The 14774-nt window shown below is 41.0% G+C and overlaps 1 protein-coding gene and 1 long non-coding RNA gene across 2 annotated transcripts; both read left to right on the forward strand.

Annotated features, from left to right (window-relative positions):
• Positions 1 to 2555: 2555 nt before the first annotated feature.
• Positions 2556 to 8949, forward strand: LOC114839806. Its single transcript, XM_029122279.1, has 6 exons — positions 2556 to 2635; positions 3425 to 3502; positions 5032 to 5379; positions 7490 to 7723; positions 8354 to 8719; positions 8836 to 8949. Exons 2-6 carry the CDS (start codon positions 3448 to 3450, stop codon positions 8850 to 8852), a joined length of 1020 nt encoding a protein of 339 aa, XP_028978112.1. The 5' UTR covers positions 2556 to 2635; positions 3425 to 3447; the 3' UTR covers positions 8853 to 8949.
• Positions 8950 to 12387: 3438 nt separating this feature from the next.
• On the forward strand, positions 12388 to 14306 carry LOC117594890. The gene is made up of 2 exons (XR_004576178.1): positions 12388 to 12425; positions 13951 to 14306. It is a non-coding gene; the product is annotated as an uncharacterized LOC117594890 (long non-coding RNA).
• Positions 14307 to 14774: the final 468 nt, after the last annotated feature.

Below are 14774 nucleotides of genomic sequence, written 5' to 3' on the forward strand. Positions count from 1 at the left end.
CTCCAATAACTAACATGGTTATTTGAAAAGTGGGTTCGGCTGTGTTCACCACTTCAGGGAAACATCTAATTAAAAGCAGGAAAAATGGGCAAGCGTAAGGATCTGAATGACTTTGACAAGGGCCACATTGTGATGGCTAGACGACTGGGTCAGAGCATCTCCAAAACTGCAGCCCTTGTGGGGTGTTCCCAGTCTGCAGTGGTCAGAACCTATCAAAAGTGGTCCAAGGAAGGAAAAGCAGTGAACCGGCAACAGGGTCATGGGCGGCCAAGGTTCATTAATGCACATAGGGAGCAAAGGCTGAACCGTGTGGTCTGATCCAACAGACAAACTTTAATGCTGGTACTGATAGAAAGGTGTCAGAACACACCATGATTCACAGTATGTTGCGTATGGGGCTGCGTAGCCCCGTACGCAAAGAAGGACCTGAAAGAAGGACCATAAAGTTTGTCTATTGGATCAGACCAGTCAGGGTGACCATGCTGACCCCTGTTTACTGCCGAAAGCGCCTACAATGGGCATGTGAGCATCAGAACTGGACCACGGAGCAATGGAAGAAGTTGGCCTGATCTGATTAATCATATTTTCTTTTACATCATGTGGATGGCCGGGTGTGTGTGTGTCGCTTACCTGGAGAACACGTGACACCAGGATGCACTATGGGAAGAAGGCAAGCCGGTGGAGGCAGTGTGATGCTTTGGGAAATGTTCTGCTGGGAAACCTTGGGTTCTGCCATTCATGTGGATGTTACTTTGACACGTAACCCTACCTGAGCATTGTTGCAGACCATGTGCACCCTTTCATGGAAATGGTATTCCATGATGATAATGTTAATGCACCCTGCTACAAAGCAGAAATGGTTCAGGAAAGGATTGAGGTACACAACAACAAGTTCAAAGTGAGACTTGGTCTCCAAATTCCCCAGATCTCAATCCAATCGAGCATCTGTGGGATGTGCTGGACAAACAGGACTTACAAGATCTGCTGCTAACGTCTTGGTGCCAGATACCACAGCACACCTCCAGAGGTCTAGTGGAGTCCATGCCTCGATGGGTCAGGCCTGTTTTGGTGGGACCTACACAATACAGCTCCGGAAAAAATTAAGAAACCATTGCACCTTTTTCTATCCTTTCCAATAATGTTGGAAAGTTTTGAGTGAGGAACAGAAGCGTTAAATTTGCAGTGGTCTCTTAATTTTAACCTTTATGTTCCTCACTTAAAACCTTCCTTCTCCGCTTTTTTTGGAAAGGAAAGAAAAATGTGCAGTGGTCTCTTATTTTTTTCCGGAGCTATATTAAGTAGGTGGTCATAATGTTATGGCTGATCGGTGTATATTGAACCTTAGCATTGGTTTCAATATAGAGGTATTTGTTTGAATGTCAAAGTTGACGTATCATATTACCATTACAGATCAAACGCCCCCAAGTGTCTGATTCCAAGTGAATAGAAACAGGAAGTACCTCTGTACAAAGGCCAGTCGAGGGCAAAGGTCCACCAGACCTTCCAAATTTGGGACAAAGTGTCTGAGAAGGAGATACAGAAGCACGTCTACCTGACATGTGTTGACCCTTTTTAGTTACTGACTAGAAAAGATTGGTGAAGAAAAAGCCCTGAATGGTTCAGTGGGGATGTTTAGGAGGAGAGCATGTGGTGATCTTGTATCCTCCTTAATGTGTTGGGAGTGTTGCAATGAGACATGGCTGTAGATCAATGTGGAGAAGGGAGAAGTGGTCAGAAATGTGTCCACCACAGAACTCACATTTCCTGAAGGCGACATCTTGTGTCAGCAGCACTGCCAGTTAGTGTTGTTGGTTTAAGATGGAAACACATAATCTTCTTATTTCCCATTAGACATCCTGTATCTAATAAACGTTATGTACCTTGTTAACACTTCTTTATTAGTTCCTCTGATGTAATTTTTATTCATTTAGGTGATATATTTTCACTAGTTCATTTATTCATTTATGTAATGTATTTCCAGGACCGCGCAAGCAGAGCCGGCCTAGAAGAGCGAATGTCTCTTACTAAGTGAGTGACTGACTCCCCTTGTTAAGTAGCGTAGTGATTAGTAATGGGAAGCCTAAATTAAAACAGTTCTGGTGTATCACATCCTGTCCTCTGACAACTCCACCTTCATGTGGTACATGAATTAACAACCTGTTATAGATGACACTTCCAGGTTGTATGTTAAGTATTTTAGTGATAGAGTCATTTGTTGTGGTGTTAAAGGCGGTGAAAATCTTTGATCTCCAGCAATGTGTGACTGCAGAAAATTTGAAAAAAAGTTTTTATTTGGTGAATCATATACAGTGTCAAGTATATTAGCGTCGTTATGTTACAGATGAATGAGGACGTAATATGAAAAGACTTCAGTTTTCTTCGTCATCTCAAAAAACAAAAGCTTTTAGATAATGTTCTACAGTATATTTTTAAATGTAATAACTTCTCTTTTCTGACATGCTCATCTGTTTGTCATGAATGTTGATGTCATAAAGAGGAAGGAACTGACAGTTCATCTGCTATTTGTACCTTGACTCCTTATTATAAATATCAACTACAGATCTCACAGTTCCAGTCAGTTTCCACTCACTGACAGTCAGTTGACTTAACAAGACATCGCCCTTCACTGTCCTCTGTAAGTACACTTAGTGATATCTTGTTTATTTATATTTTGGATATTTCATTATGAAGTTAATCAATTGAGCGCAATTTTCTGTTATTTATTACATTCAGCTGTATTTTGGTTTGTCACATGATGGTCAGTATGTGTACAGGATCTCAGAGTAGGAGGGCTGATCTATAGTAGGATCCCAGAGGACACACTATAGTTACCTCAAATATCCCATCTGTCTGGATCCCCATAATGTAGATATGTCTTGTAATAAACTAACATCTAACCAGGCCTTCTGTTAGGGGATGATGGGTGGGTCCGACCCCAAGAGTCACATGGTCATTCCTGGTGCTAGGCAACAACAAATATCTGTCTGGATCCCCATAATGTACATATGTCTTGTAATAAACTAACATCTAACCAGGACTTCTGTTAGGGGATGATGGGTGATTTTGACCTTTAGTGTCGGGTTTAGATGTGAATAGAAAACACTGGATACTAATTTCAATATGTCTATAACTTTACCACCCCAGGTTATTTAATTATAGCTGTTAACTAGCATTATATCATGTGGATAGGAGCTGTAATTGGATCTGCTACTCAGTTTTTAGGTTTCACTAGAATTTTGTTGTCAAGTTCTGGTCACACATTAAAATAATACATAATACACACAGCTTTCTCAGACCACCATATGTACAATATAATATCAGCCTGGTTAGTTGTGGTCCAGTCCTCCATTTATAATTTACACTTCAATGTATCAAGTTCATTCATTCACCAGCTATATAATGAGTTGTTGTTTATGTTTCTGAGACAACTGGGACGGAGATACAACAATGTCCTCGAGATCAACAGGAAGTGTGTTGTTGGTTTTCCTCTGGTCTTTGACAGGTATGTTCTGTTCCATCCAATTCTCTTTATTTTAGTCAAAAACAAAAGAAGTCCAACAAACAGTTTCACCTTTTAAAATGTTGCATCTTGGCAATTTGCTGATAAAGAAGGGTTACTGTTGAGATATAGTGAACACTGCTCAACAAAGACAATCGTAATAAAGACTGGGGAACATAAATTGTTTCAATGACTCTAAACTGTGTACAATAATACCTTGGGATTACAAAGAAACAACTATTGCATTATTCTAAAGACAAATGTGGGCTTTTTTACTAATGTCTGACAAAAAGGCAAAGAAAACTTAGTATTAGATAATTAAATAAATACTGAATGCTGAATGATTTAGAAAAGTATAAAGTATACACCGATTTCGCCGTTTTAACTTGGCAGCTACTTGAATTAAATATACTCCATCATGCTAGAGATGTATTTAATAAAAGCTAAGTCAATTGATACAAAAAGGATTTTAAAAATTTCAAAATATGACCCTAGGAAAAAGGTTCTGAAACTCTGACCTAGGTGGACAGAACAGGGAGAATTGTGCAACATTTGAATGTGAAGTTGGTTTCAAACTACTGGATTTGTCTGGTGAATTTGTCTTTACACAAGTCTATTTCAATGAAAAATGTATTTAAGAGGGTAAGTGGGGTCTAATTATTAAGTTAGTTTGTCAATGTCAGGACGTTTACCACTAGACTACAGGATCTGTCGAAATCATTTACAATTCTGCCACGTTGTGATGGTAATTCCATTGAACGACACTCTTAAAGGAGTAAGAAACAGAGACAAAATTCTCTTGGCATAATTTGACAGGTTATTCACTATTTCTAAATAAGAGAGACTTACAAACATAATAGTCCGACGAGTCTCTGACTCAAAACATGAACAATCTGTATGTATTACAGTTAAAAGGGGTGTGGTATGTTGCTGTCCTAACTCAACAGAGCACATTTCCTTTGTTCTATTACTACCTAGGCTTCACACAAGGGGCAAGCTGTCCTCCCCCACATGGGTAACTTCATCAACTCTAGGAGAAGACTCACAGCATCTGGACAAACAACAGATAGACACTGATGAGTAACTCTATAATCTGCTGATACCAGTCAACAATGACCCTAAACACCAGATCCCTCTCTCCTGCATTCCTTTCCTTATCCAAACATGGGTACTCAGTACTTTAACTAGTAACTCATTCATACATGTATAGAACCAAGAATACATCAGTTCAAGAATTTCCACAACAATTTCTAAATGCAACATTTGCATTCTCAATTTATATTTTTCTCCAAAATATATTGTGGGCATCAGAGAGGTACTCCAGTGGCCATGACATTCCCTACTAAACTCTACATCATTGTCATGCTGTCATATCGTGGCGCTGACTGTCAAAACACCCACCCATTCAAAAACATTTAACAGAATTCCATTGAAGCACCCATCCAATACTCCAGTAGACCAACCAGGGAAACCGCTATCTATTTTTACCTGCTTTCCTTCTAACTCCATTGTGTTGTGTGACTGTGTTTCAGTGGTACTGGTTCAGGGTAACTGGGATGTGACCTACTCCACTCAGAGTATCTGTGTCTTGAAGGGGTCAACAGTGGAGCTGAGCTGCACCTACAAGTATCCAAGTGGTCATAAAGTCACATCAACCTTCTGGTTCACTACAAAATATACTGATGGGAATCCTGTGAACCTGAGTGATGACCCAGACTACAGAGGTCGTGTGACGTACCGTAGTGATGAGAAGAACAGACACACCCTGATAATCACAGACCTGAGAGAGAGTGACTCAGCTGAGTACAAGTTCAGTTTTATTACAGATCAGACTGGAGGGCAATGGATTGGCCAACCTGGAGTCACTCTGTCTGTCACAGGTATTTTTTGTGTGATTTCTATTTCTATAAAGATCCAGTCCATTTAGTAAGAACAGGTCTATTAGAGGCTGTTGTAGAGTGCTATAGTATATTTACACACTTACCAATAGGGGGCCAGGACTGGATGCCAGACAGGATGGCAGGCACATTAGGTTCAGTGACACTGTTTGACAGCAAGACAGGAAGAATATTGTGAATTTCTGAATCCTTTTGGTTTTACTGAGCTGTGTGAGCACCTGGCTCCTGCACCAACATGTTGAGTCCAGCAAAGCCCAGTGAGAAATCATAAGACAATTGGGTGAGTCTACTGAAAACGCATTTCAAGCCTAAACCGAATCAAATAGTGCAAATATTGGAAATTCAACTCAAGAAATAGGACACCTGTGGAGAGTGTCAATAAAAACAATATGTGGTGGAGCAGCAACATGGCAAACGAGTGCATGTTTGCAGGCCTGCATTATATTGTGTGCATACAGTACAGTGTGAGGAGTCTAAAGAGTTCATGACATGGAATCACATGTCCCTTCAGCACCCAAACACACTTCTTCCAACGGACTGCCTGAACGTGCCGTTCAAACTTTTAAAGCGCTAATGAAGAAGAGCTCAGGTGATACACTGGAGACAAATCTGAATATAGCTTTGTTTAGCAGTCGTATAACTCCACAGTCGACCACTTGACTTCCACCTGGCTACTTGATGATGGGAAGGAAGTTGAGGGGCACATTAGACCTGATAAACCCGGATCTAAATAGTAAAGTGGAGGTTTACTATTTATGGTTCCTTTACATGCAGAACGGAAAACATACCATGACAGAAATGCAAAAGCTTGCAGTTTTGTAGTTGGAGTTTATACCAACTCAGTGTATACCAGGAATTTGGGGTATGGAACGAAAGGGATATGGTTCAAGAGATTAAAGGGCCGGTTTCATAAAATGCTATATTTGATGGTAGAGTGGAACATCAGCATGGAGACAAGTTGTTCATGAGACAGCCTGATGGTTCAGAGCCAGGGACAGAACACACACAAGGACTAATACAGAGACAAGGACAGACGAGGACTAATACAGAGCCAGGGACAGACATAGACAAGGACTAATACAGAGACAAGGACAGACGAGGACTAATACAGAGACAAGGACAGACGAGGACTAATACAGAGCCAGGGACAGACATAGACAAGGACTAATACAGAGACAAGGACAGAAGAGGACTAATACAGAGCCAGGGACAGACATAGACAAGGACTAATACAGAGCCAGGGACAGACATAGACAAGGACTAATACAGAGACAAGGACAGACAACACAGACAAGGACTAATACAGAGACAAGGACAGAAGAGGACTAATACAGAGCCAGGGACAGACATAGACAAGGACTAATACAGAGCCAGGGACAGACATAGACAAGGACTAATACAGAGACAAGGACAGACAACACAGACAAGGACTAATACAGAGACAAGGACAGACGAGGACTAATACAGAGCCAGGGACAGACATAGACAAGGACTAATACAGAGACAAGGACAGACAACACAGACAAGGACTAATACAGAGAAAGAGACAGACAACACAGACAAGGACTAATACAGAGACAGGGACAGACAACACAGATGAGGACACATACAGAGACAGGGACAGAAAACACAGACAAGGACTAATACAGAGACAGGGACAGACAACACAGACAAGGACTAATACAGAGACAGGGACAGACAACACAGACAAGGACAATACGGAGACAGGGACAGACAACACAAACAAAGACTAATCCTGAACCAGTTACAGACAACACAGATGAGGACAAATACAGAGACAGGGACAGACATAGACAAGGACTAATACAGAGACAAGGACAGAAAACACAGACGAGGACTAATACAGAGACAGGGACAGACAACACATACAAAGACTAATACTGAACCAGTTACAGACAACACAGACGAGGACAAATACAGAGACAGGGACAGATAAAGACAAATACAGAGACAATTCTGTGTCAGTCAAGTTATTAGTTCATTATATCCAAGATAACACAGAGGATATGCAATATAGGATTGTATCCACAATTGTGTTACAACTTGTCATAGCATGTTGTATATTCTCCAGGTCTTCAGGTAGAGGTGATTGGTGGACAAAAGAGGACACTGACCTGTAGAACCACCTGTCCTCTGACTGGTAACCCCACCTACATCTGGTACAAGAATGGAGAGAGTGGAGAGGAGAATTCCACCCCTCAGTACTACAACCAAATCTTCAGAGAATATGAAGTGTCCTGGGGCTATCAAGACAGTTACACCTGTTCTGTTAAAGGTCATGAGGATCTCCACTCTCCTACAGTGTGTGAGTGTTTATTTAATACTGGAACACTGAGTCAAATACAGGAGAGTCAGATACAGGGGAGTCAGATACAGGGGAGTCAGATACAGGGGAGTCAGATACAGGGGAGTCAGTTACAGGCTTCAAGGTATTTATTAACCAGGAAAGCAACACTGTTCAAGAACAAATTCTCAGAAAAAAACAAAGTAAACAACTAAACAAGGTGACCCACATCAGCACAGGTAAGATCACTACAACTAGACAACAGATAAACACAAAGCCAAAACTACAAACAGTCCTGCTCAATGACCTGACAAAGGAACACATTAAATAGACCTCCTGATGGGAAATGGAAAACACCTGGACTCAATAACACACAAGCTCCATTCAAGTCCAGGGGTGTAGAGTGACTGTTGAGGAGGGTTGTGAGGGGTGTTACAAAGACCCCTGGTGGACCAAGTAGACTGGAGACTCTGACCGTCTCAGGTATAGAAGGTCTGGAGGGAGATACTGATAGTGTAGGTGTGGTTATGACCAATACATTGTGTTCACATGTTATAACCTCTGTGTGTTGGTTTCAGATATATTTAATTACCCTTAGCATTTACAGAAATAATCAGGACAATGTCCTCTTATTATGTCACTGTGTTTCAGGTGTTGAGGGTCAGTACTGCAGCAGAGTGACTTACACCCAGAGGAGAATCTGTGTCTTGAAGGGGTCATCAGTGGACATTACCTGTACTTATGTTGGTGGTAGTAATGTCACATCACCACTGTGGTTTAGTACAAAACAGAGTGGTTGGTGGAGGGATAAGTTATTCCCTGAAGACCTAACCACAGACCCAGGGTATGCAGGTCGGGTGGAGTTTCCTGACCAAGAGAGTACAAGATACAGAGGTCCCTTCACCCTGAGAATCACAGATCTGAGAGAGGAAGACTCAGATGAATATCGCTTCACTTATGCAACAAATTTGTTTTTAAGGGGTTATGGTCTCCCTGGAACAACTCTGACTGTCACAGGTAAAACTGAAGTTATGGTGCTTGATACAATTATGTATCATGATGAATTACTGTACGAATAATAGAGTGGTACTCAGAGGGGTATTTGGTTAATTCATATTCCATCAGGTCTACAGGTGAAGATGAGTCCTGATACAGTGACTGAGGGACAGAATGTAACACTGACCTGTATCACATCCTGTCCTCTGACTGAAAACCCAACCTACATCTGGTACAAGAAGAATGTAACCTCACCAAAAGCATCAGGACAGAGTTACAGCATCACTAACATCACATCTGAGGACAGTGGAGAATATTACTGTGAGGTCAGGAATGGAGGAGGATCTGTGAACTCTTCAGCTCTGATGGTCACTGTTGCAGGTAATATTTAATCTTCAATGTTCAATACAAAATGACATATTTCAAGATAATCTCATCTTTATACTTTGTATAATTACACTTTAGTTTATACATGCATGTAACTCCTCCTGCTCCTGCTCTCTGTCAGCAAATTAGTTCCCATCGGCCCAACGCCTCCTAATCAGTTATTCATCACAAACCAGACTTGTCTCCTTTTCCCATTACACACCTGGTTCCTGTTTCCCCATTACACACCTGGTTCCTGTTTCCCCATTACACACATGGTTCCTGTTTCCCCATTACACACCTGGTTCCTGTTTCCCCATTACACACCTGGTTCCTGTTTCCCCATTACACACCTGGTTCCTGTTTCCCCATTAAACACCTGGTTCCTGTTTCCCCATTACACAACTTGTTCCTGTTTCCCCATTACACACCTTGTTCCTGTTTCCTCATTACACATCTGGTTCCTATTTCCCCATTACACGCCTGATTTCTGTTTCCCCTTTACACACCTGGTTCCTGTTTCTCCATCACATGCCTGGTTCCTGTTTCCCCAACTGATTGTAGTATATAATGCCCTCTGGTCTCCCCTGTCTTTTGTTCGTTATTGTTATGTGTCCCTGCATTATGTCGCAGACTCATTGTTCACTGCTTTTGAAAGCCTTTTCTATTTAGTCTCAGAGTTCTTGCAGTCAGTTTTATGTTTGTTACACTTTTGGTGCATTGTTGTTTTTATGGCATTAAATACATATCGTTGAATCCTGCGCCTGCCTCTAGAACCCTTCTATCTTAAAAATGACATGTTTCAAGATATATTAATCTTTATACTTTGTCTAATTACCCTTTAGTTCATACATACAGCTCTGCAAAATCATTGGCTCTGGTTTTACTATTCACGGGTATGTGTTTGAGTATAAACAGTTTTGTTTCATTCTATAACCTACTGACAACATTACTCCCACATTCCAAATAAAAATATTGTCAATTAGAGTATTTATTTGTAGAAAATAACAACTGGTCAAAATAACCAAAAAAATATGTATTGTTTTCAATCCTCAAATAATGCTAAAAAAACAAATTCATATACATTTTTCAACATAAAATACTAATATTTTAACTTAGGAAGAGCTCAAAAATCAATATTTGGCGTAATAACCCTGATTTTTAATCACAGCTTTCATGCGTCTTGGCATGCTCTCCACCAGTCTGTCACATTGCTGTTGGGTGACTTAATGCTACTTCAGGCACAAAAATTCAAGTAGCACAGTTTTGATTGATGGCTTGTGACCTATCATCTTCCTCTTGATCAAATTCCAGAGGTGGGGGGTCTGCAGAGTGGCAGCTGAAATCGTCAGGTATCGTCTTGATCTGCAACACAACCAGGAGGACTTTACACAGGGACAGCAATGAGTCTTTCAAGCCAAGTACTCTGCAGTTCTGGGTCAAGACCTCATGTCCTCCTAAGTTTAAAACAGGGCCGGCAACAGGGAAAATGTATAAAGTGCATTCCTTAGATCTACAAGGATTTATAGTGGAGAAGGAGAACTGGCCCTACTCCCCCAGCACAACAAAATAGCAACGTAAGACCGATGAAGGGCTTTTTTCTAGCTTTGCCAACTTCAGCCCTGCCCCTAGGAGCCTGTTTCCAACCATCCTCGCTGTGCACTTCACCCCAGCTGCTGTTTGACTTTCTTTATGTAGGTCACTTGATGTCATCCTACGGTTGTTGAGTGACATTCGAATGAGTTGACGGTCTTCTCGGTCAGTGTGCAGTCATTTTCGCCCTCTGCCAGTCTGTAGCTTTGTTGTCCCCAATGTCTGTTGCTTGACCTTGTTCTTATGAAACGCCGTCTTTGAAATGATCAGGATTAGAAGCAACCTGATGCTCACTGTATCCCTCTGCCAGTAAAGGCAGAATTGAACCCTTCTTTTCCTCACTCAAAGCTTTTCTTTTCAACTATTTTCTCATGCTGAATATTATTTTTTTTTTGTGTACTACTTGCACGGTTTTTGCCATCCAGCTGGTCCTATTGCAATAGGATAGTGTTGACCACAGCAGTGTTTTTTATACTTTTCCTCATTAAATTAGATTTGCTTCAGGTAATCACCTAATCGGTACCTTATTAAGTAAAATGAGTTGTGCTTGTGTTGGAATTTAAGAGACGCTGGAATGGAAAGGCTGCCATACATGTAGAGATGCTGATTTAAGAAAAAATAGGAGTGGTCTCTTACTTTTTTCCAGAGCTGTGTATGGGTGGTCCTATGTATTCCATTACCAATTATTTAATTTGTATGCTGTACTACTGAGTGTATATTCATTAACGTTTCACTATTCATATCATCCAGATTATATTTTAGGGAAACATACATCAGTTCTGACTGCATCTGTAGGAATCACAGTGGTTGTTCTGGTTCTCATCCTCTGTCTCTCTGGATTCATTTGGTTCAGGTGAGGTGACTTTAATAATTCTCAAACCAATGGTAACTTTTATACTCAGTTGTGATGGTTGATTCATCCATTCATTCATTTTGTTCCAAGAAGGAAGAATTACTCCAAATCCACCTCCTCTGACAAAAGAAACACCAAAAACACAGAAAACAAACGACAGGTGAGTCTGTTAGAATAGTTTCATATGTTATGAAATGCTGGGTGATGTTTCACATACAGTAGCACATTCTCTCTCTCTATTCCATCTCTCTCTCTAGGGTGTCCATCCTGATCCAAACAGTGATACATACACAGCTCTGAATATGAGGACCAGATCCCCTGACTACGACACTCTGGAAGTAACTACATTATCATACATTATTATGTCATGTCTGTGTTTTTGTGTAATATACAATATTTGATGTTGACAGAAAACAAACGTGTAACTGTTGTTTCATAACACTCAGGTATTCTCCCTCTCTACATTTCTCTCCCTCCCTCCCCCACAGAGTGTCCATCCTTATACTAACAGTGACATGTACTCATCTCTGAACATGATGACCAGGTCACCTGACTATGACACCCTGGTAGTAAGTATTGTGATGTTTCCTCTCCTCTATCAACATTGGACCAACAACTCAGAGGGTTTGTGTGTTTTGTGTTTTTGTTCAAGTGAGGGACTGTTGGTAGAATTGTTGTGGTAGAAATTGTCTTATTCCATAATACAATAATATCAGTCATTTAGTAAGGCCGTTGTGTGTTTCGGCTCGCTCACTTGTACAGGATGTGCCTACAACAGATAGTTATAGTTTTGGCTGAACTTTTCAAGGGCTGTAAACATCTTGTTATCGCAGAGAAGCTGGTGAGACATGTAGACTAACCATGCATTGGAGGGGGACACAGTGGGCTCTACTGAATGTACAGTATCTCACAAAAGTGAGTACACCCCTCACATTTTTGTAAATATTTGATTTTATCTTTTCATGGGAGAAATTACAATTTGCTACAATGTAAAGTAGTGAGTGTACAGCTTGAATAACAGTGTAAATTTGCTGTCCCCTCAAAATAACTCAACACACAGCCATTAATGTCTAAACTGCTGGCAACAATAGTGAGTACACTCCTAAGCGAAGTGAGTACACTCCCTCATACTGGTCACTGGAAGTTCAACATGGCACCTCATGGCAAAGAACTCTCTGAGGATCTGAAAAACAGAATTGTTGCTCCACATAAAGATGGCCAAGGCTATAAGAAGATTGCCAAGACCCTGAAACTGAGCTACAGCACAGTGGCCAAGACCATACAGCGGTTTAACAGTACAGTTTCCACTCAGAACAGGCCTCGCCATGGTCGACCAAAGAAGTTGAGTGCACATGCTCAGCGTCATATCCAGAGGTTGTCTTTGGGAAATAGACATATGAGTGCTGCCAGCATTGCTGCAGAGGTTGGAGGGGTGGGGGGTCAGCCTGTCAGTGCTCAGACCATACGCCGCACACTGCATCAAATTGGTCTGCATGGATGTCATCCCAGAAGGAAGCCTCTTCTAAAGATGACGCACAAGAAAGCCTGCAAACAGTTTGCTGAAGACAAGCAGACTAAGGACATGGATTACTGGAACCATGTCCGGTGGTCTGATGAGACCAAGATACACTTATTTGGTTCAGATGGTGTCAAGCGTGTGTGTCGTCAACCAGGTGAGGAGTACAAAGACAAGTGTGTCTTGCCTACAGTAAAGCATAGTGTTGGGAGTGTCATGGTCTGGGGCTGCATGAGTGCTGCCTGCAATGTGGAGCTACAGTTTATTGAGGGAACCATGAATGCCAACATGCACTGTGACATACTGAAACAGAGCATGATCCCCTCCCTTCGGAGACTGGGCCACAGGGCAGTATTCCAACATGGTCACAACCCCAAACACACCTCCAAGACAACCACTGCCTTGCTAAAGATGTTGAGGATAAAGGTGATGGACTGGCCAAGCATGTCTGCAGACCTAAACCCTATTGAGCATCTGTGGGCCATCCTCAAAGAGAAGGTAGAGGAGCGCAAGGTCTCTAACATCCACCAGCTCTGTGATGTCGTCATGGAGGAGTGGAAAAGGACTCCAGTGGCAACCTGTGAAGCTCTTGTGAACTCCATGCCCTAGAGGATTAATTCAGTGCTGGAGAATAATGGTGGCCACACAAAATATTGACACTTTGGGCCCAATTTGGACCCTTTCCCTAAGGGGTGTACTCACTTTCGTTGCCAGCGTTTTTGACATTAATGGCTGTGTAATGTGTTATTTTGAGGGGAAAGCATATTTACACTCTTGTACACTCACTACTTCACATTGTAGCAAAGTGTCATTTCTTCAGTGTGGTCACATGAAAAGATATAATCAAATATTTACAGGTTTATAAATCTTGAATAAAGCTTAACTTGTTATAAGGAACTACAGTCTCTGTGCCATTCCCTTTAGTGATTTCCACGACAATGTGTCTTATTTTGTGAGTGTGAGATCCCTCATTGACTCAGACACCCAAATACACACTGAGCCTTCTGATTATGAGAAATGAAGAGAACCTCCACAGAACCTGGACAGAAGAGAACCACCAAAGAACCTGGACTGAAGAGAACCACCACAGAACCTTGACTGAAGAGAACCACCACAGAACTGGCACCAAATTCAAAGCCAGTTTTAAAATATCTATTATATTTTTTTTATTATTCTACCCTATAATGAAGATGTCCAGATGATAAGCTTAACTTAAATGTGGAGGTGAATTATGTTTCATAGTAATGATAATAAAGTATATTGATGATTAGTTCTACAAATTACACTCCATATATTTTCCTAGAAGATATATAACATTTTTATAAGTGACTAGCATGAATAATATAGACAATAGCTTTAGTTGTCTTTGTTGTTGTTTTTGATGGTTTTGGACCAAGTGGTTGAATTAACAATTTTATATTATGCATAGACCTACTTTTTAATTTTCTTTTAATATTATTTAAATCTTTTACCTTTGTTTAATTTTTGTTCCATATTTGTTTTAATCATATTTTTACAATTTTATGCAATTTTTAAAAAGAGGATCTCAGCATAGTTCTTTTGTATTTTTGAGTGATTTTTTTATGATGGAGGAGCCAGAGCATGTGAGCGGAGTTGAGCGGGAGCGGGCGGATTTTGGACAGAGCGCAGAACGGCATTTTTAAAAGGACGGAGCGAGCGCCCTATTTCCCGTTCCGCTCAAACGCGAGTCTAAGCATGCTCAGTCGGGCCTGACCCAGAATCCATCT

Source organism: Esox lucius, chromosome 9 (assembly GCF_011004845.1).
Source record: "Esox lucius isolate fEsoLuc1 chromosome 9, fEsoLuc1.pri, whole genome shotgun sequence".
NCBI lineage: Eukaryota > Metazoa > Chordata > Actinopteri > Esociformes > Esocidae > Esox > Esox lucius.